The sequence below is a fragment of the Cupressus sempervirens genome, chromosome 3 (genome assembly GCF_028749045.1).
Source record: "Cupressus sempervirens isolate cs-2001-9-10 chromosome 3, ASM2874904v1, whole genome shotgun sequence".
NCBI lineage: Eukaryota > Viridiplantae > Streptophyta > Pinopsida > Cupressales > Cupressaceae > Cupressus > Cupressus sempervirens.
Genome location: NC_143120.1, coordinates 752,715,671 through 752,739,199, shown reverse-complemented (window position 1 = coordinate 752,739,199; position 23,529 = coordinate 752,715,671). Strand labels below are relative to the sequence as shown.

General features: G+C 39.0%; 1 protein-coding gene across 7 annotated transcripts in view; it reads right to left on the bottom strand.

Moving 5' to 3' along the window:
* The window catches only part of LOC149569009 (putative ubiquitin-conjugating enzyme E2 23), a 111,383-nt gene that overhangs the window by 76,482 nt on the left and 11,372 nt on the right, over window positions 1–23,529 (bottom strand). For all 7 annotated transcript variants that reach the window (XM_089821814.1, XM_089821816.1, XM_089821817.1 and 4 more), the window contains one exon: window positions 21,128–23,484. In XM_089821814.1, the coding sequence (XP_089677940.1) occupies window positions 21,128–22,675 (1,548 nt within the window). In that variant the 5' untranslated portion in view covers window positions 22,676–23,484. The remainder of the gene's footprint in view (window positions 1–21,127; window positions 23,485–23,529) is intronic.

Sequence of the window (23,529 nt, the reverse complement as noted above, 5' to 3'; positions counted from 1 at the left end):
TGATGAGATAACTATTAACTAAATGCTGCCCCTTACTAACCCTTCCTAACCTTTAGAAAGAATCTCTTCTTAGATTTACCTATGCTCTAGTGAGAAAAGTTCTCGATTAGGCAATTATCATATGATGAGTGCCTCTCTAAGGCTTCTAAGATCTCTAATAATGCATACTCATTAACAACTATTACTTGGCAGAGATCCCACCTCCAGCCAAGTCTCTAGCCTCTAACATATGCATATGATTAACCACTACAATATAAATATTGTCTCTAGAGATTCACAATGAATCTCTACCTGGATTACATTTCAGAATCTGACATCCATATGGAATGACCTCTAATCTCCGATTTCTCCTTTAGAGAAACTCGACATTCAAAATGTATACCCTCTAGTCTCTAAGTCCTCTATTTGACAACCATAACATATGCCCTCTACCAAGATTAACTTGGTCTCTCTAATATCTATAAAGTTCTTATCCATCATAACTCATCTTCCAATATAATAATATAGATTTAAAAAAATATGATATCCCTTTTAGTTGTACTTTTATCCTTTAGATATTAGGTTGCTTTAATTTTTACTTCTTCCAAATGTTATCTATATTTTTCTCTAAACCTCTGTTTAATTCTATAATTTATTATCACAGCAATGAAGTATTCGGAATGCACTTCTTGGCCTGATCATTTTATCATATATCTTATTAAAATGATCGTTGTTTTTTGTTTGTTTTTATGTTTACACTATTTCCCCCTTATGACTGCTTTGCCTTCGTAGTGGATGTAGATGTATCAACCTCACAACCTTCACCACTACCATGTATTTTGTTATTATTGATGGACACTTTGTATTGTTACAAGATTCAAGAAGAGTTGTCAGATTAACGGATTTCCGGATGATTCATTTATTAACAGAGGAACAAATGTGTTCCTTATAAAGAATTACAAGGACGTTGTTTCTTTTTAGAAACAACGTAGACTAAAGACAGAATTAGAAACAAAACTAGAGACAGGATAGGAAACATTCCTATCTGGACTGAAGGAAAAAGAGACGGGATAGGAAACATTCCTATCTAGACTTAAAGACGGACTACAGACAAGTAGTTGACTATTATAGAAAGTATAAGATATTATCTTAATATGTATTTCATTCTCATTATCCTCCTCCTCCTTGTCCTCGATGCTCCTTTTCCACTGCATGGTCTTATATTCACTGTTTAATATTCCTTCCTTATTATTATATCTTATAATTTCCATGTATCTCTTAATTATGGTTCCATTCTCCATATTGATATAAATAATGACCCTGTCTTGCCACTGATTGAAATGCTTAAGGAAATATAAAATGATTCGTTTTTTTCTTTTCCAATTTTCTGATTTTTTGGTGTTTTCTGAAATATGTCTTTTTTCGATTTTTGAAATTATACAATGCTCAAGCCAAATTACTGAAAAACAAATGCTGAATAGAAGAATTGCTACCAAAACCCAATTTGAACTCTTGATAGAAATGAATTGATCTACAATTACATAGAAAGTAATTAATGAACCTGGAAGTGTGTGATTTGCCAGAATTTCTGGAATCTTTACAATAGAAATATCAACTGCATGCTCCCAAAACTGGACCAGTTCTAACGTAGGCTTGAATAGGTGATTCCCTTGCTTCAACGTAGACTTCTAAACAGGCCCACAATCCACCAATGCTGCTATAAATGCAGTACCAAAATCTCAGACCAATCTGGGCAATTATGCAATCATGTCAGCTGTCTGTGATGAGAACGAATTCCTTAAATGGCAACGCTGAAATTGACAAACCAGCAGACTCGATTCAAACACAATGATCTCCAACTTGAATGCGGATATTTCAGAACTTCGATTCCTCTCAATTCTCAGGCAACAAATTGATCAACAACAAACTTCTTAGGCACAGTTAATACAGTAGGAGAATTTGACAAATTGTTATACTTCAGTAACAAAATGTCAAGCAAATTCAGAACAATTCTCAGGACTTGGAAACCCTCAGCCAAATATCAAAAGCTAATAATAATATTCAAGGATAAATGCCCCTCAGCCACAATTAATACGGAAAGAGGAGACAGTATGCAAATCTTAGAAGTCCACAATACCTCAGTTGTGGAAGAACAATCAGCTTCAAACCCGTATACTTCAGCAAGGGCACAAAAACCAACGTCAAGAAACATCATAAAGACGACAAACAAAATAATTAATCAAATATTCTGATGTTTTTCTCATCAAATGGGCTCATATTTATAATCTCCAAATGGCACAAGTTTCCCAAATAAATTCCCAAAAATGACCTTAGCCACCATAACATAATATTTTGACACTCAAAGCCACCGTTTCTTGTGCCTACGATTTAAAACTTTTCATCCTAATTCCAATGAGCTATGATGCTAAGGTGACCAACATACAACACCAACAAAAATAGCAACCTCAACATATTTAGATGAATAATAATAATAATTCACATGTCTTGCAAAAACAACTATAGAAGAATCAGAATTGAAATCTAATAACACTAGAGTGATCCTAATGAAGAAAGACAATGAATGAACCTGACAGGAGTGACTTACTATAAATATACGCTCCCTCCAAGATTTTTGGAGCCCAAACCAAAAGCCTAAAATAAAAATTGAGACCATCACTCAACTCCTCTAACTCAACTAAGCTCATTAAAACCAATAGCTGACTTACTATAAATAGTAAGTCCCTCAAACGGAGCCAAAACACACCATAGGTTGTTGGAAAGCCTCTAACCCCACAATGGAGACCCTCAAACCCCATTGTCAGCTCACAAGGGTTGCGATGGTGAACTAACTAAGCCAACTGCAAGAACCTGCTAAAAATGGGGACATTACAGTCCTCCCTCCCTAAGATTGCTTGTCCCCGAGCAATCCCAGAGCAAAATTAAAATATCAGAGTCCACCTGGATCCTGAGGGTAGAACTGCATACTATCCCTATTGTATACAAGAGAATCCAGTAGCACCAGCACCCAAATAACAAATATCAATGACGTAATCATCTAGAAACTAATTGTAGGCGTTGATGGTGGTAACAACCCATCAGAATTCAATGAGACTGAAATACCAACTCTGTCAACATCTGAGTCCCTATCAAATTGACACTCACACCCAACTGCACTATAGAGATCATAATGACCCTAAGTACCTCAATCACTATCACCAACTGCAACCTTTGATAAACCATTTTGGGTGTGTAGATGTTGCAAGTGGTCTAACTTGCACCTGTCCATCCCATCTGCAAAAGATGGTGCTAACCCATCCCATAATGGATGGTATGAAACTGGAGCTAACCCACATTGACGTGAAATCAAATCCTCTACCTATGGGTCAAAAGCAAAATGATGAGCACACCCCCACTATATAATGTTGATAGAAAGCCCCAATTTCTTTCAAGGGCTCATTAATATAAAATTGGGAATTAGGAGACAACTCCAATCTCTGACCACGCACAACTACCGATTGGGAAAGATCTTGGGCAATCCTCTCAACAAACCCAACCTAAAAATCTTTGTTGGGAAGCACTGTAGCCAAGGTCTTTACAATCATCATATAGCTCGAGAACCCTGAATGAGAGTACCCTCAAGACTCTGTATGAATCCTCCCGCACATGAACTCTCCAAAAGATACTTCATAAAAGATTTTGTGCAATAGAAATTATCTGTGGAAGCATCAAACTACTCCTCTCGACCCACAGTTGATCCTTTTGAAAACGTGGCACTGCCAACTGTTCAATGCTACCAGTTGTATGAGAGGAAGAAATATATTCGCTGACGCAAAAAGAAGCAAATCATCATGAGAGCTCGTCTCCACTAATGCTCTCACCTCCTCCATACCTACTGCACCCATATCCTAGACAGATGTGACTGCCACAACATCACATCCCTCATCCCTAACCGTGGAAGAAGACTCACCACCAACCACCACAATATGCAACTGAACTAGATTTGTAGCTGGTGTGGACTGAACATGCTCCAATTCCACGGTCACGTTATCCAAAAATGATTGTGACTCCTGGAGCCAACTGAGTACAGTGAAGAGAGTCCATGGTCACGTTATCCAAAAATGATTGTGACAATGAAGAGAGTCCACGATCACCTCAATCTCCTAGGTGAGCTCAACCACCTCCTCTTTCCCTAACAATGTCTCATAATAGGTGCTACCCCACTCCAAAATGTAATCCATGTTAGCAACTAATTATGAATAATTATGCTTCATGACTCTAATAGCCTCTCAAGGCGCATGAACCTCTGCTAGGGAAAGACTACTATCACTATGCTCATCAAACAACGGAGCACCCCCACCAGATGCAACTAGCATCTAACAGATAGCATCATAATGCTCCAGAGCTAAAGTGATGTCACTATCACTCACCTTCAGCTGACTAGTCACATGATGCCTTTGTAACCCCTGGCTCCTCTGCGAGAACACTACCTCACTATCTACACTGTGATAGGAAACTAAACCAGTACTGCTCAACACATCTGTAATCGAGATACAACTACTCGATATCTACAGCAACACTTCCTCTTGAGAAGTGGAAGTCCTCACTATATTGAACTCCTTGCATGACTTTGCTTCCCCCTCAACAGAAAGTCCTTATAAATCCTAATCTCGGGACCCATCCAAAACCCCCTCGGAGTCATTACCCAATAACTGGCAAGGAGCATCAAACCTAGTACAGCTCATAGCATCATCAAATAGATCATGAGATGTGTCCATACTCTCTATATCCACATCTCCTAAGAGATGCTCAACTGTTATCACTTCACTCTACACACATGACTCAATGCCAAGCTGTGTGTGAATCAATAATGCTAGAGCATGATCCAACATCGGTTGACTCCGCTGTAACACCCAGATCACTAATATCACAACTGGGTGGCTCTTAATATGTATCGGCCCCTCCTAAGGAAGTAGTTGCCTCCTGCAGTAGAGCAACACATCGATAGCTGACATAAATCTCCAATAATAATCCCCTCCAGAGAGTTTGAACAGTCAGTAGTAACTACTACCCTAATAGAACCTGTGCTATCCACAACAACTCTAGAATACTCAACTCATTGACACTCAGTGTTGTTGTCCACCAGTGGCACTGACACATCCACATTGCTCTGTGTGGAAAGTCCATCATCAAAACTACGAATAGGACTAGTGGGTGTTGTACTAAACATAGGTACATCTGGCTCTTGAATGCCAACTCAAGTCTTCTTCCCTATATCCTTAGTGTTGATCTCCTAAAAGAGGAAACCATATACCTCGATGCCCTATCAATCGTCTATGGATCCGACAGTCTCTCTGCCAACCTCTACTGATGAAGCTTAAGTTTCTCCATACTCTCCGAAAAAGCATTCATTTTCCTAATAACTTCCTCATTACTCCAACTTCCAAAACTATGAGTACTCCCATGTCTATCCATGACTAGAAAATGCTAGAGTGTTAGTCACTCCAAATGCAGCAATATCTCTGAAATAATAATAAATAATTACTGCCCCATAGGATGGCAGAAAACCACTCTAAGACCACTATAATGAACCTCTCTTGCCACTAGTTGAAATGTGGAAGGAAACATAAAATGATTCTTTTTTTGCTTTTTCAATTTTCTGATTTTTTGGTGTTTTCTGAAATGTATTTTTGGAAGTTATACAATGCTCAAGCCAAATTACTGAAAACCAAATGTTGAATAGAAGAATTGCTACCAAAACCCAATTTGAACTATCGATAGAAATGAATTGATCTGCAATTACATAGAATGTAATTAATGAACCTAGAAGTGAGCGATTTGCCAGAATTTCTTGAATCTTTACAATAGAAATATCAATTGCATGCTCCCAAAACTGGACCAGTTCTAACGCAGGCTTGAATAGGTGATTTCTTTGCTTCAATATAGACTTCTAAATAGGCCCACGATCAATCAATGCTGCTATAAATGTAGTACCAAAATCACAGACCAATCTGGGCAATTTTGCAGGCCCTGTATGCAAACACTTGGCCCTAGAGATCAATCACAGCCCTTGTGATGTCCCTTTCTAGCTAGATACTGTAGTTTAGCTATGGTTTAGCCTATCATTGGACCCTCATAGGCTAATGAGGATGGTTAGAGGGTCTTTTGAGGATTGATTCATCTCCAACATTCAAGATTTATGGATTTGGCCTTCGTTCGATATCATTTGGACTCCATTTGCCATACTATGTATAGTAAGTCAAAAGTAATAGAGATGGACCCTTTCTATTTTTAAAAAGTGTATTTGGTCAGATGGGAATTATGAGGAGAGATTCCTATTTAAGACAGCGTGGCAATCAGATAAGTATTTCAAGAGATATTAAAGTTCAAGTGACTTCAATGATTTATTTAAATATTTTTATGTTATTATAAAGTTATAAAGTAACTTATGATAATAAAGTCAATTTAATATTATAAAGTGCAAATATAAGAATATCTTTTATCCCGCATTGCGGAGAAAAGTAAGTGAGCACCCACAAGGAAAGAATAAATTAACTTGAGAGGTTATTTTCTATTTATCTGATTATTGTCAATCACATTTGATATGAAGTTGGGAGAAGAAGCTAAGGGTTTTTTATTTCAGTTAGCCATTGGATAGCGTCAATTCTTTAGTATTGCAACCATTTGAGGTGGTCAAATATCCCCTGAATTTGGTATTCAAGAGAGCTTCATTCTGGAGTTCTATTTGTGCTTAAAGTTAAGGAATAACTGAAGGGTTTGAAGAATATTGAAGGATTATTGAGTGCAGACCTGAAGATTCATCTTTGGCAACCATTAGCAATCGTTTTTTTTCTTGTTGCTACAGTACATGTGAACAATGACGCGCTACAGTATTTGTGCTTGATTCCGATTGCAACTTTCATCTCCATCCTTGGGCATCACTATTATCAAGTTCCTCTTGAAACTATTAGTAGTTAGCATTGTAATCTTAGGCATATAATTTTGCCGTTGCAAGTGATAACTTAGAATCAGATTTGGCATTGTTGTAGTCATTATTGTAAGCCCACTTGTCTTGGCAAATTCATAGCAAAACTGTACATGGGAATGAATTCAATAAAGGAGATATATGTTGCATACCATTTGTTTGACGAAATGTCCCTCTAATAGCATATATGATCAGCATAATAGTTGTATGTCAATTGTTTGTCAAAATGTCAATTGGCTGTAGGTATGCAATTCTATATCTAGTTTTCATGTATATGCATTGAAAATACCAAAAAGAACTGTACTTGCATATTTGTTCATTGTAAGAGGTATTGTAATATCATTTGGGAACATTCTAAATTTCTTAGCATCATTCAAACTATATCAAACAATTTGAAACACAAAAAAATTAGAAAAGAGAAAGGCAACATACAAGTGTTTGACAATATTCCTTGAGCCAAAATCAGTCAGTTGGGCAAGGGATATTACAGCCCTCTATTTATTTATGCAAGCTCCCTAGGAAATAACGCCAAGTCTGGATAATAAATATGCAACCAAAATTATGTGCCACCAAGTCTATATGCAATCACATCAGTTCCCTGTGAAGGGAACGAATTCCTTAAATGGCAATGCTGAAATTGACAAACCAGCAGACTCATTTCAAACACAATGATCTCCAACTTGAATGCTAATATTTCAAAAGTTTGATTCCTCTCTCAATTCTCAGGCAACAAATTGATCAACAGCAAACTTCTTAGTCACAGTTACTACAGTAAAAGAATTTGACACATTGTTATACTTCAGCAACAAAATGTCAAGCAAATTCAGAACAATTCTCAAGACTTAGAAACCCTCAGCCACAATTAATACAGAGAGACGCATCAATATGCAAATCTCAGAAGTCCACAATACGTCAACTGTTGAAGAACGATAAGCTTCAAACCCTTATACTTCAGCAAGGGCACAAAAACCAAACTGAAGAAATGTTACAAAGATGACAAACAAAATAATCGGATGCTTTTCTCATCAAATAGGCTCATATTTATAATCTCCAAATTGCACAAGTTTCCCAAATAAACTCCACAACATCAAGATATAATAAAGTGTCATTAATATAATTATTAATTACTTTTGGCTCCCAAAAATGACCTTTCCCACCATAACATAATATTCTAACACACAAGGCCACTATTTCTTGTGCTCACGATTTAAAACTTTTCATCCCGGTTCCAGTGAACTATGATACTGAGGTGACCAACCTACAACAACAAAAATAGCAACCTCAACATATTTAGATGAATAATAATAAGAATTAGCCCATCTCGCAAAAACAACTGTAGAAGCATCAGAATTGAAATCTAACAACACCAGAGTGATCTTGATTAAGAAAGACGATGAATGAACCTAATGGAGTGACTTACTATAAATAGACGCTCCCTCCAAGATTCTTGGAGCCCAAATCAAAAGCCTGAAAAAAAAACTGAGAGTATCACTCAACTCCTCTAACTCAACTGAGCTCATTGGAACCAACAGTTGACAAGGAGCCAAACCACATAATAGGCTTCTAGAAAGCCTATAACCCCACAACTGAGACCCTTAAATCCCACTGTCAGCTCACAAGGGTCGCGATGGTGAACTGACCACGCCAACTGCAGGAACCTGCTAAAAATGGGGACATTTCAATATATATATATATATATATGCTTTCAGCCTTCTTTGTTTATAGCTCTTATCCCTAAATATTTCTGCCTATATTATCACTGAACTCCTTTGATTCCTTCTCTCCATCTACCTTTCTTTTTCTTCCCATTAGGATGATCTAGTTGTTACTGTCCTTATTTATATTGCTCTAGCGTTTCCTATTCATTGTTTTCCTTCCTCCTATGCCATTGTTGAGTGCTTATCACTAGCAGATTTTGTGTACAGGTAGTGATTATTTAGTGTCTATTAGTTTGGACTTTTTCTTTCTTTTGTCTTTTATCTGTCTTGTCCACTTATCCACTAGTCTATCAATTTAATCTTTCTCCTTTGATGATAGGGAATCAGGTTTTATCTCCTTATCACCTTATCGCCATATGTTCATTGCGTTCACTTCTTGTTTGGCTATTAATTATTTCCTTCGTCCTACCTATGTGTTCCCAAAGTCTATTTTAAGTCAGCACAAGCTAAGGGATACTTTAATTATCCATGCTCTCGACTCCTCTCTAATATTGTTCTCTTAATATGTTTGATGTTCTGCATGCTGATGATACCATCAGCTCCTTATTGCTGTGTTCTTTCTCACTGGTCTATGCTTCACCCTATCTCCTAGTACCAATGTTCTTCAATTCTGTTTGCTGCTAGCTTCAGTTGTCAGCCAAGAAGTCTTCGTGTCTTGTTCTTGTTCCTTTCCAACAAATATTGCTATTGCTAATCTCACCCATCGCTGCTAGCAGGAGTTTTGCAGTATCGTTAGTCTCTGTTGTTCGATGGTCCAAATATCATGTGTGTTCCACCTCCCATAACAAGTTTTCTTCTCCTCACGTGAATTTATATATATTGCAGATTGAATCTTGAGTCCCTATGAGACGTGTTCCATACAGTCGTGCCTCTTTCATTATTTCTTGAATTATAATTTAGTCATTTATTCATTTTATCAGTATATTCTTTCATGGATTATTCATTTAGTAGTTTATAAAATAGTGTTTAAGTATGCTTAAAAGTCATATGTAAATATGTTGATTATAAATATAGATGTTTAATATTCTTTATTATAAATTATTAATATTGGTTATATAATATATTATTGAGCACTAAGTTATCATTGACTGTTATCTCTTATTAGTTAATAACTTCATTAGTCATGAACATTGTGGATTAAGGCTACTTTGATACATTCATTTTATATTTGATATCCTTATTATTATTCATTAAACATATTTATTGATATTATTATCAATAACATTTATTTACCTATTTGTAACATTTGGTAGATATCAGCGACTAAAATATTTAGAGGATTCATTATATCTAAATATAGGGTTATGACATACTGTAGAAGATTTGTGAGAGGGTTTTCTTCATTAATCGCCCACTGATAGATTTGACAAATAAGATGTTTGCATGTGTATGAATGAACTCAAAGAAAGGTAATGGGTACTTGTCGTTTTTTGGCTTTAACCGTATTTCTCTATTATATTTTATGCTTGAGCATGATGCATCTGGTATTGGTATGGAGGCTAAATTAATGCAAGAGGAGCATCCCATTGCTTATGAAAGCCAAAAACTAAATGAGGTGCAAAGGTGGTTCTCTACATATGATAAGGAGATGTTGGCAACAATGCATGCACTTGAGAAGTTATGCAATATCATGCACGCAAAAAGTTTGTAGCGCATATTTCATGGAGTAAAAACTTGTAATGATTAAACAAGAGCAAACAACATTGGCTAACCAGGCTACAAGGGTATGATTTTGACAATGAATTTCTCAAACGGAAAAATGAAGTTGTTGATACATTGCCTAGAAATCCTACATTTTGCTCACTTTCAGAAGTTTTAGCCTCTTGAAAGGATCATATACTAGCAGAATATTTGAAGAATCAGAATGCTTGTGATATCTTAGATGGTAAAATTGATGGTGAAAGATATAAAATGTTGAATGACATCATCTATTATAATGATAGAATCTACTTGGTGCCCAAAAATGAATTGAAACATAAGGATCTTATTAATGTTCATAACAATCAACTTGCTGGTTACCCTGATTATTTAAAGACGTACAAATACATTTGTAAAAGATTTTGTTTTGTCCCCAAGTTTTAATAAAGTGACTTAATTTAATTAATTAATTAAGAGGTTCCAAGCAAGAGCCTACAACACAACGTTAGATTGTGAGCCTCTTATCTAGGAGGTCTTGAGTTCAGTTCTCCTTAAACTTAATAAATAATAACTAATTACAACACATATTAATAATTAATCTTGTCTTCAGGATCAGATCCAGATGATATAGTTGAGATGGGTTTTTTTTTATGGTGGTCGCACTATAGTTGGACGCTAGGGCCTGTGTGCCCTAGCTCGGCCTGTGTTGGCTGTCTTCCATCCCGTGGCTTGCTTTTTATCTGCAATCGGAGCTGCATTCTTCTAGTCTAGGCAGACGCTGCCAGCACGGGTGGCTTGGTTTCTTCCGGCCAGTTTGTGGAGGCTCGCTGCTCATTCATTGCTACTGCTGCGTCTTTGGTGGGGGCCTGCGGTGGTTTTGTGGGTGTAGGGCTTTTGCCCCGTCCTCTCTACTCATTTGCTAAGTCCCAATTCGGGGTGAATGGGGGATAGTGGTCTTGCTTCCTCCCTGCCTATTGTTGGAGATATGGAGATGGGTGAGCCGTCTTCGTTGTTGCATGCCAGTAGTAAGGATCAAAATGGTAAACCCCAATCGGGGGAAGGCAAATCCTCTCCACAAGGGATGTTTCGATTAAAGAAAGTTAATTAGAGCAATCATGCTCTTGTCTACAAATTTTTGGGCCTTCGCCTTTCCTTGCCTGTGTTGGATTCCTGGGCTCGCCGAGTGTGGAATCTAGAAGGAGATATGGAGATTTTGTTAGCTGCTAATAACTATTTTATAGTTATCTTCTCAAGCATGACCAACATGAATAAGGCATTTGAAGGAGGCCCTTATTTCTTTAATCAGGTGGGGCTCTTTATCAAGCCTTGGCACATGGGCTTTAACTCTGCTGAGGAAATCCCCTCACGAGTTTCACTATGGGTTCGCTTGCCGAGACTTCCTTTGGAATTCTGGCGAGAAGATATTCTTCACTCAATCTCGATGCTTCTTGGAAAACCAATGGGTTCGGTTACACAGACTCAAGACTGCAAGGTAATTTCTTTTGCCCGTATTTGTGTAGAAGTTGATTTAAATAATCCATTGCCAGAATCTGTGGAGATTAGCATGGGATCATCTTCCTAGATCCAACAACTGGATTACGAGACCCTACCATTTAGATGCAGAATTTGTCATGAATATGGACATTTACATTGTAGATGTCCCAGGAACAAGCCCCCCCACCTTGGTTGCTCCCGGACCCCCTCGAGAGGACAAGGGGAAGGCTACTTTATCTAATGGACCTATTGATAGTGAGGGATTTACTCAGGTTAAGTCTCGTAACAAAGGCAAAGGTAAGAAGAGAACTTGGATGGACAGGCGAACTGATGACACTTTTAACAGGTTTGATGCTCTTGGAGACATGGTCCAAAAGGAACGTACCCCAATTGAGCTCTCCTCTAGGGCCAAAGGGTAGCATGAGGTTCAAGTTGGGGATATGCAGAGGGAAGATCAGATTCCATCTACAGAGGACCAACAGGCTGGACAGCTGGATATTAATTTGACTCCTCTTGTTCAAGATATTGGAGATCTTCGTGGGTCTTAGGGTTTGGAAGGCCCAATCTTGGTGGCTCCTGACCCTCCTATGCACAAGGGGACCTCTGATTCTGCAAAGGGGAATAAGGCTCCTCTTGTCTTAGGCATACAGCATAAATCCTTCAAAAAGGGGCCCTTGGATAAACCATCAAAGAGTGGTAGGAAGACTGATCAGGAGAAGGTGAAGATGATGGGTGAAAAATTTGGTTGAGTCTAGGTCTGTGAAACCCATTGATTCTCATTTCTCCCACCCCCATAAATGATTGTGTTGTCTTAGAATGCAAGGGGGTTGAACAGCATCCCTAGACAAAAGGTTGTTCGCAAATTAATTGAGTCCCAGACTCTTGATATGGTCTTTATTCAGGAAACTAAACTTACAATGGATGGATTGGCTAACTGTGCTTCGCATATCTAGCCCCAGGGATCTTGGCAGGGGGTTGGGTGCCTTGAACAATTCGGGGGGTGGCTTGCTTCTGGGATCCTAGGAAAGTTTCCCCCTTATGGTGGATCTCCAGTAGGTCCTCTATTTCTTTGGTGGCCTCTAGCTTTGAGACTGGAGAAAGATGTCTTTTCTCCAATATTTACACTCCTACTGATTTTTCAGGTAAATCCTAGTTATGGGCTCATATCAAATTCATTTGGTCGCTGAATCCTTTTCTCCCATGGATTATGGCTAGAGATTTTAATGTTGTTAGTAGTCTGGATGAAAAACGAGGTGGATTAGCTAGGCTGGACCCGTCTTCAAATATGCTCAGGGATATGATTGGATCTTTGAATCTCATTGATGTGAAGCCAACCGATGGTGTCTTAACATGGAATAATCGAATAAGTGGTGATGAAGCTATCTCAGAAAGACTTGACAGATTCCTGGTTTCATGTTACTGGATGATCGACAGGTGGAACACCAATTCTGAAATTCTGGATTGGAGGGGCTCTAACCATTGGCCTATTAAACTCTCCATCACCTCATATAGAGCCACCAAAAATCCCTCTTTCAAATTTCAGCTGATGTGGTTAAGAGACTTGTCTCTACCTAACCTTATTTTGGATTGGTGGTATGAGGGGAAGCCTGCCCATGGTACGACCATGTTCACTTTCAATAAGAGGCTTCAACATGTGAAGTATAGGCTTAAGAGATGGAATAAACAATGCTTTGGGAATCTACACACTCAAAAGATTAATGCTCAGACCAAGCTGGATAATATTACCCGCCAGATTCGTGACCAAGGGTTGACTTCTGATCTAAGTAAAGCTGAGTCATTGGCTCTTAAGGGTTTGGAAGAATGGGAGCTTTGGGAGGAGATTTTCTAGAAGCAGAAGTCCCGTGTTGATTGGTTGCAGGAGGGGGATAGGAACATTGCTTTCTTCCACAACTCAGTTAAGGCCCAGAGGTAAGGGAATTCTTTCTCCTCTCTTGTCTCATTCGATGGAGCTCAGATTTTCTCTTGTGAAGATATTTCTAGGGAAGTTGTCAATTACTTTTCTAATCTTCTTACTTGGGAGGATCTTCCTGTTGGGACTGCGGAGCAGGACATTCTGGATTGTATCCCTCATCTCGTCTCTGCTGAGATGAATGGGGCTCTCATAAGCCCTATCTTGCTACCTGAATTGGAGAAAGTTGTGTTTAATATGAAGAAAGGTAAGGCTCCTAGCCCAGATGGTTTTCCGGTTGAGTTTTTCTAGGAGTTCTGGGAGATAATAAAGTATGATCTCCTAGATGTGGTTCAAGAATCACATAGGAACAAACAAATGCTGAAATCTCTGAATTCTACCTTCTTGGCTCTCATACCTAAGAAGGAAGGGGCCAATCGGTTGGATCAATTTAGGCCTATAGCGTTATGTAATGTTGTCTACAAGATCATCACTAAATTGATTGCTGAGAGACTCAAACCACTCCTTGGTTCTGTGATCTCTACTGAACAGGGTGGCTTTGTTGAAGGAAGACAAATTTTGGATGGGGTTGTGATAGCAATGGAGGTGGTCCACTCTATGGCTACTTCTAAGGAGAAAGCTATGTTCATTAAACTGGACATGGCCAAAGCTTATGATCGGGTGAGTTGGGAGTTTTACAAAAAATTCTTTTGACTATTGGGTTTGATGAGGAGTGGGTGAATTGGGTTCTTAGCTGTGTGGCCTCACCCTCCTTCTTAGTCCTTATTAATGGAGAACCCTCAGATTTGTTTTGGGCCTCTCGGGGACTTCAGCAAGGGGACCCTTTATCTCCCTACTTATTCATCATCATGGCGGAGGGTCTTGGCAGATTTCTTAATTCTCAGGTGAGGCAAGGTCTTATCTAAGGCTGGAGCTGGAAAAATGATCGGCCTTCCTATTCTCATCTTCAGTTTGTGGATGATATCGAGTTGATGGGCATGGTTAGAATCAGTGAGACAGTAAATATCAGGAAAGCTTTAGATACCTATTTGAATGCCTCAGGTCAGAGAATTAACGATGATAAGTCTTCTATTTACTTCTTTAATACTCCTCGGCTTACTCAGAGCAAGATTGCTAGAATTCTTCGATTTCAAATTGGGTCTCTTCTTTTGATGTACCTTAGGGTCCCTCTATCCTTGGGTACTCAGCAGAGGGACTAGTGGTAGGGGATTTTGGATAAATTCCAGAGTAAGGTTAGTCACTGGACTTACAGATGGTTATCTTCTGCTGGGAGAATGGTTCTGCTAAAGATGGTGGTGCAATCTCTCCCCATTTATCGGTGTTGTGTTTAGGTTCCCCCCTCTAAGTTTGTGAGGGATTTTGATGCTTTATCTCCGCAATTTTTTTGGTCGAGCAGCCTTTTATCCTCGAAGTGGAACTTGGTCAAGTGGGAGTCTGTGTGTAGGCCGAAGCATGCTAGTGGCCCGGGTCTTAGATTGATGGCTCTTGTTGTTACGGCTTTGGCTGCCAAGTTGTACTGGCAATGGTGTAATAATCAGGATCAATATTGGGCCATGATTCTTACCCACAAGTATTTTCCTGGGGTTGATTGTTCTAATGTGCCATGGCTTCCTTTGGTGGGTAAAGGCTCTTGTATTTGGGATACTCTTAAGAAGGGAGCCCAAATTGTTAAGGCGGGTCTCTTTTGGATTTGTAACAAAGGATCAAATGCATTATTTTGGCAGGACTCTTGGGATGGCCGCCATCCCATCCTCTCAAGTTTCCCCCAACTTCAACCCCTTTGCCATACTTTTACTAATGTTGGATGGTTTAAGGTGGAGCATTTTAAGACTATCAAGCGCTTGGGCCAGGTTGAAGTGACTTGCTAGAAGGATCCCCGGGAGTGGCCTGTTGGTGGCTCCGATGAGGATCGTGCTCTTCTTTCTGAAGCCTTGGAGAATAGGTTTTGTAGCTCCCTTAATGGGAGGGACAGTAATTTACTATGGCTCAAGGCTATGCTATACTTGACAGAAATTTACATGGTCTGGCAGAGGTGCACTGGTGTAAGAAGGTTGGAGCAACTTTTCTTGGCCCAAATGTAATTTTTTCTTATGGTTGCTGACTTAGAAGAAATGCCTCACTTGGGAGAAACTTTGCAAACGAGGTTTTCAAGGACCTCTTGTTTGCTTCCTTTGTTCGCACAATGAGGAGTGCACCTCCCACTTGTTTTTTCTCTGCCCTTTTTCGAGAGAGATATGGCATAGATGGTGGGAGGCTCGGTGTCATGGCTGTATTCGTGCTACCCCTCTAATTGACTTTTGGGAGAGCTTGGGCCAACCTCCAATGAAGACTTCTTTCTTGCAGGTGGCCTGGATGGTTGGACCAGTTTTCATTCTCTAGAACCTCTGGCTGGAAAGAAATCGCAGAATTTTCTACTATTCCAAATTAGGAAGCTTTCAACTGTGGAAGTTGATTCTTAATAGGCTCTAGGAGACTATTTTTGCTAGGTGTGATATGTCTACTCCTATAGATCCTGGTGATCAAGGTATTGTAAGGAATTTGAACCTGGGGGACAGCAATCAAGGATGCACTCTTGGAAAAAGACCTCACCATGTTAAGCAGCGGGTTTGTCAGGATGGGAGGTGGACTCCTCCCTAGGTTGGGACCTTGAAGATTAATACGGACGGTTCTTCTCGAGGGAACCCTAGTCATGCTAGTATTGGGGCTATAGGTAGAGATAATAAGGGTGAGGCGGTTTTTCTCTTTTCTATTTACAAGGGTCAACATTCTAATAATCTAATGAAGGCCCTTGCTATTAAGATTGCTATTGAGCACAAATGCTCTTTAGGGTGGAAGAAGATCATCTGTGAGTCTGATTCTCAGATCATTGTTGATATGTTGAACAATCAAAGTTTGGAGGATGTTAGTTGGCAACTTGCCTCTTTGGCCAAACAAATCCTTAGTCTTTGTACTCTCTTGGATTCTGTCTCCTTTTGCCATATCCCTCATGAACGGGACAGAGTGGTGGATTGTTTGGCAAAGTGGGCTTCAGAGAATGTGGGTAGATGGGATATTACTGGTAGGGACGAGTTATCTTCTGAGTATTGTCAGATCATTGATCAATTGTTACTGGATGACAGGAGTATGTAGTGTTGTTTTGGGCTTTTGGCCTTTGCTTTGTATCTTGAATTTGACTGAATAAATTTTTACCCCTCTTTTTTCAAAAAAAAAAAAAAATTAATCTTGTCTTCGACCTCTTACCTACCTAAAAAAAAATAATTAAGAGGTCCCAAAATTTAAATAATATTATAGAGTGCCTCTATAATTAACTAATTCATTTTTCAAACAAAAGAAGGCCAATATAATAATATAATAATTAAATAGTCCAATTAAAATTAATTGTTGTATAGCCCTTATCTTTCAAAAGCAAGAGCCTACAACACAATGGTAACTTGTGGGCCTCTCATCTAGGAGGTCTTGGGTTTAAGTCTACTTGAGCTTAACACATAATAATAATTAATTTCAACAAATAATAATAATAATAGCTAATCCAAGCTTCGACCCATTACATATCAAAACAAAATAATAATAATATCTTTTAGGGCTTTTTTATTATTTAGTTAAAAATATATTTGTCGTGTCAGCCCATTGTAACCCTTGGGGAAGTTTCTCAAAGCCCATTTCTAAGGACAAGTTTGGCATAGTTCTAGGTATGGTGAATTCAATATTCTAATTGTATTTGTGAACTCTAGTTGGAAGTTCAATGTTGGTTGTTTTAGAGGTGCAAGATCCTCCTTATTTTGGCACTTCACAATTTCAGTGGGAATCATCCCTCACCCTATTTTGCCTACAAATCTCAAGTATCGTAATCATGGATACATTTGTGTGAAATTCTATATTTGCTCCTCTCTGTGATTATCTCCATTGAGCAATTTATCAAACATTGTGTCTAGATCTAGCATAACCCGATATTATTAAGTTCCTTATCTTGGCTACATTTGCATTTGTGTTTATGCCCGCATTCATGTCTGCGTCCATGCCCATGTCCATGTCTGTATCCGTGTCTTTTTCTACATCTATGTTTGTTTCCACATTCATGCCCGTGTTTGCATTTGTGTCCATATCTGCATCCATGTTTGTGTCCACATTTGGAGGTGTGCCTTGTCTACCTACAGAGAAAGGAAGATCATACATTGAAGGGCATGTGTTCGTCGTATGGTGAAGGGCATGTATTGGCCATACGTGGGTGGTTTTGTGATATCCATGTGTATTGGTATTGACCGTTCGGGGAAGTGTCATAGGTCATCGTAGGGGCAAAGACGAGGTGCCATACAAAGGTAAGACAAAGGAGTGTCGATCAAAGGTTCTAGGTAGCAAAGGGACCATACAAGACATTATAGTGGTATCAAAGACAAAATCCTATCAGCCATTAGAATACTTAAGATGATTACTGAAATGGAAGAAACAGATAATGAAATTGTTGCCACTAAAATCACCAAGTGGTACAACCAATACCAAAAGAGGAAGAATCTTATAACATTTCAGGAATATCTACTTCTAACATGAAAAAGTATACATGTGCACAAAGAGGTTATCAGAATCTTTGATGAATACTCTAAGTAAACTTGAGGAGGTCAAGGCTACTAAATCCTTTGATAGGTACTATGTAAGGAAGAGAAAAGAGTAGTTGGATTCTTAATTTAGGTTAAAAATAAAGAAGGGATAAAATAATAATATAATAGTTCAATAAAAATTAATTGTTGTATGGCCTTGAAACCTAATAATATTATCTTTTGGGCCCTTCATATTTATTAGTTAGTTATAAGTTTGGTCATGTCGGCCCATTTGTAACCCTTCGAGAAACTTCTTGAAGAACATTTATAAGGCCAAATTTGGCATAGTAGGGATGGTGAATTTGATATTTTAATTGTATTTGGAAACTCCAGCAGCAAGTTCAGTGTTGTATATCATTTCAGGGGTGCAAGGTCCTCCCTGCTCTAGCATTTTGCAATTTCGGTGGGAATCATCCCTCACCCTATTTTGCCTACAAATTTATTTTTGTGAAATTCTATATTTGTTCCTCTATGCAATTATCTCCATTGAGATATTTAGCAAACACTGTGTCAAAGTATGGCATAAATTGACAGCATTACGTTCCTTCTCTTAATTACACATGTATCCATGTCAAAGTTTGCACCCATGTTCGTGCCCATGCCAACAACTGTGTCCATGTGTGTGTTCGCGCCTACACCCATCCCTATGTGTGCCTCTGTGCCCTATATATGTGCCCACATCCATGTCTGCTTTTGTGTCTGTGCCTGCGTCCACATCCCTCTTTGCATCTATGTCCTACTCAAGTCCGTATCTGCATCTACGTCTGTGTCTTGTTTGCGTCAATGTCTATATCCACATTTGTATATGCGACCATGTCCATATGCCCGGTCCATGTTTGCACGTGCACATTCATTTCTGTGTCCAAAGGTGTGCCTTGTCTACGTACAATGAAAGAAAGGGTATATAGTGAAGGGCTTGTGTTGGTTGTACGGGGGTGGTTTTGCGTTGTTTGTATGTAGTGGTATTGACGGTTTGAGTGAGTGTTGTAGGTCGTACGGGGAAAAAAAGAGGTACCATACGGAGGTAAGACAAAGGGGTGTTGCACTGAGGTTCTGGGCAGCAAAGGGGCTGTATGGGACATTGCAGATTTTCAAGGAAAGGTATGAAGGATGATGTTCTTAAACATGTTAGGAGGTGGATAAAATGTCAAAGGAGCAAGGCTGAAGTTTCTTTTCCAAAAGGCTTGCTACAACCACTTCCTATTCCCAATCAAAACTGGGAACAAATATTGATGGATTTCATTATAAGGCTACCTAAGGTGAATGGTAAGGACTATATTTTTGTTATGGTGGGCAGACTTGCTAATTAATAAATATGCTCATTTTACGCCAATGCCTTTCAAGGTTTAGTTAGAGATAGTCTAGACAGTTCATCTAGAATCATAACAGGAAAGCTGGACCTTGTTATAGGAATCTAGTTATCTTGAATTTGTTTACTGGATCACCTGAAGGCAACCAATTAAGAAATGGCGCCTAATGACTCAGTTCATCATCACATCACTTGCTGCAACTTACTGCTAGACCATGCTTTGTTGGACAAACCAAAGACATCTGTTTTTTTATTACTTAAATAATTAAATTGAAGCTTTTCTGAATGAAGCGACTAATCTGAATTACCAAGGTCACCTTTGTAAACAATACACAAAAAATTGTACAAATTCATGTGGACTAGAAAGGAAAAACGTAAACAAAATTGATTTCCAAGAAACTTGCATACATCCTATGGCATAGAGATACAGATCTGGCATCTTTATAACAAAAATTGATGTTGTGATGCTCTAAAAGTCAAATATATATCATGTTCAGCATTTCAAAAAACAACGTACAATAAAAGAAAGGGCATAAAGTGAAGGGCTTGCGTTGGCTGTACGGGCATGGTTTTGCATTGTTCATATGTAGTGGTATTGACGGTTTGAGTGTCGTAGGTCGTATGAGAAGAGACAAGAGGTGTCATACAGAGGTAAGACAAAGGAGTGTTGCACAGAGGTTCTGGGCAGCAAAGGAGCTGTATGGGACATTACAGATTTTTTCAAGGAAAGGTATGAAATATGATGTTCTTAAACATGTTAGGAGGTGGATAGAATGTCAAAGGAGCAAGGCTGAAGTTTCTTTTCCAAAAGGCTTGCTACAACCACTTCCTATTCCCAATCAAAAGGGGGAACAAATATCGATGGATTTCGTTACAAGGCTACCTAAGGTGAATGGTAAGGACTATATTTTTGTTATGGTGGGCAGACTTATTAATTAATAAATATGCTCATTTTATGCCAATGCCTTTCAAGGTTTAGTCAGAGATAGTCTAGACAGTTCATCTAGAATCATAAGCCACAGGAAAGCTGGACCTTGTTATAGGAATCTAGTTATCTTGGATTTGTTCACTGGACCACCTGAAGGCAACCGCATAAAGAAATGGCGCCTAATGACTCAGTTCATCATCACATCACTTGCTGCAACTTACTGCTAGACCATGCTTTGTTGGACAAACCAAAGATATCTGTTTTTTTATTACTTAAATAATTCAATTGGAGCTTTTCTGAACAAGCAACTAATCTGAATTACCAAGCTCACCTTTGTAAACAATACACAAAAAAATTGTACAAATTCATGTGGAGTAGAAAGGAAAAATGTAAACAAAATTGATTTCCAAGAAACTTGCATACTGCCTATGGCATAGAGATAGAGAACTGGCATCTTTATAAGAAAAATTGATGCAGTGATGCTCTAAAAGTCAAATATATATCATGTTCAGCATTTCAAAAACACTACCTCACTACTCAAGAAAGAGTGTACACACCTTTGATACAATCCCATCTGCCCATGCGACTTCAATGTCACCGTCCTGAAGACCAATAATAAATCCAATATAGGACAGATATGATTCCTCAATGCAACCATCTCTGCTGAGATTCGACATCTTTCTCAAACCTCTTTCCTCAGAATTTGGTTCTAGTAATACACCAATCTTCTCTGGCCCTAAACTGTTCTGGTCATTTCGCTGAACAAGCTGAGTGCCAATACCAGATCTTGTGAAACTCTCTCGAACAGATGGCAGCAGAATGACAGTGTCCCCAATACAGTAGTTGTAATCTGGATGTGCAGTGAGCTCATAGACACTTACTACTTCCTCCTTGATAAACTCGTGAGGATCTGCTGGATGCTGCATAGGCTTTAGCCATTTTACCCTTACTGTTCGCTCCTCTGAATCTACACTTTTCACAACTCCTATTTTTCTGTAATTAGAAGCCACCCCATCATCATCCTGACCCTTTTCCTGCACATAATCCTCAGGCCAGAAATCATGTTCTCCCAGATTATCAACAGGAAACAAGGTTCGTGAATCTAAACAAAATGAATGAGAGCCATCCTGCCAAACCACATCCACCTTTGTCTTTATGTTCACAACCAATAGTGCCTGTTCAACAACATCTCCCTTTCTCTGCCTTTTGTGCTTCATAGGACTTATGTGGGTTTTGTTGTGATTTTGAGCATCAGTAGTTCTTCCCAAATCAAATTTCAAGCAATCCAACTCCACATTAGTTTCTGTGTCTCCACTTGACTCCGGACCTGATAAGTCTCCTTTTGTAGTAAGCAGGCACCAGTCACCAAGTTTCCAATTAGCATGTGAGAAACAGGACAGGAGTGTCAATTTCTTAGGGTTCTGCAGCTCTGCAGGTATGGTTATTGACTGGGAACCACAGCCTGGCATGGCGGATGCCAACCATCTGACATGTACATATCCCATATCAACATCACTTATCATACCTTCCATGTAACCTGCTTTCCATCTTCCTTGTAACCATCGAGCATTCTTGAATACTTCTGGTGACCTGGCACAAACGTGCTGACCTGCAAAATAAGGATGAGGCCCCACTTCTAGAAGATCCTGTGAAACTGGGATAAGGTACTCACAGGCAGCTCCCCTTATCTTACACTTTGCATTGTCACTGAAAATGACTGTTACATTTTGATCCACCCCTTCAACCCTGCCTAACCAGGGCCCATATATAACATAATCCCCCAGTGCAAAGGCACATACTCTGACAAGTTTTTTGCTATCAACATTTCTTATGATTTCTCCACCAGGTGCTTTCAAATCAACTGTAAGGTCAACATTAACAATTGTACCTGTCTGCCCTGATGGATCTGACACAGATGCAACAATTTCTCCATGAAGTAATGCCCTGTCAACTACTAAAATATCATCAATTTTCTCAATTGTTTCCGTCAGACTTGTCCAGATTTCTTGAGCCTGACCTTCAAATATAGACTCGCTCTCATCTTGATCTTCACTGTCACTACTGCTGCTTTCAAGTTCTAAATAACCTGAAAGTCCCATCACCATGCCTACCAGGTCCTAGTGTTCAGAATTTTGAATGTTTTCTCAAACACGTCTACAGCAAGTAGTATCCTTTTAGCACTAAGAGTCAAATCCAGTGGCAATGTTACAGAGCTTTCTGCACACTGGTTTGTAGATCCAAATACGCAGTTCTCTCCAAATTGGTGATTACAGTTGCATCCAAGTGATACTGAACCTCAGCAAACAATGATGGGGATATTTTCGAAGATAAACTACCTGAGAAAATATTAAGGACTAAATGCCAAAGGAGAATTGCCCAAAACAAACCTCGTGTCTTAAGCTTAGAGAGAAGATCTGCCTAGGCAAATTACCAAAACCAATCTTCAATCTAGAACCTGCTGCCAAAGGAGAATTGCCCAGCAATTCCTTCTGATTTTAAGAACTTGCCAAAGGAGAATTGCCCAAAGTAAGCTTACTGAAATAGAACCTGCCAAAGGAGAATTGCCCAAAGCAACCCTTTTAACATAGAACGTGCCAAAGGAGAATTTCCCAATTGAGCTTTTAAATATAGAACATGCCAAAGGAGAATTGCCAAAAGAGGCTTTGAAGATGTAATTTAAAATGAGAACCGCCCCAGGATAATAGCTGTAAATTATAGAACATGCCAAAGGAGAATTGCCCAACACAATATTCTAAATAAAATTCCCGCGGTATAATTGCAAAAGATAAACAGCTCTGTTGTCAACCAGAACATCTATAGAACAGCAGAGCAGGACCAGTTTTTGAGGCCATACAGAAGAGGAGAATGTGCTGACCCAAGTTTCCCCTTGAAAATAACAGTTTGGACTGAACAGCTGCAGAGACAAACAATACTTCAATACATGGTGCGACTGTACAAC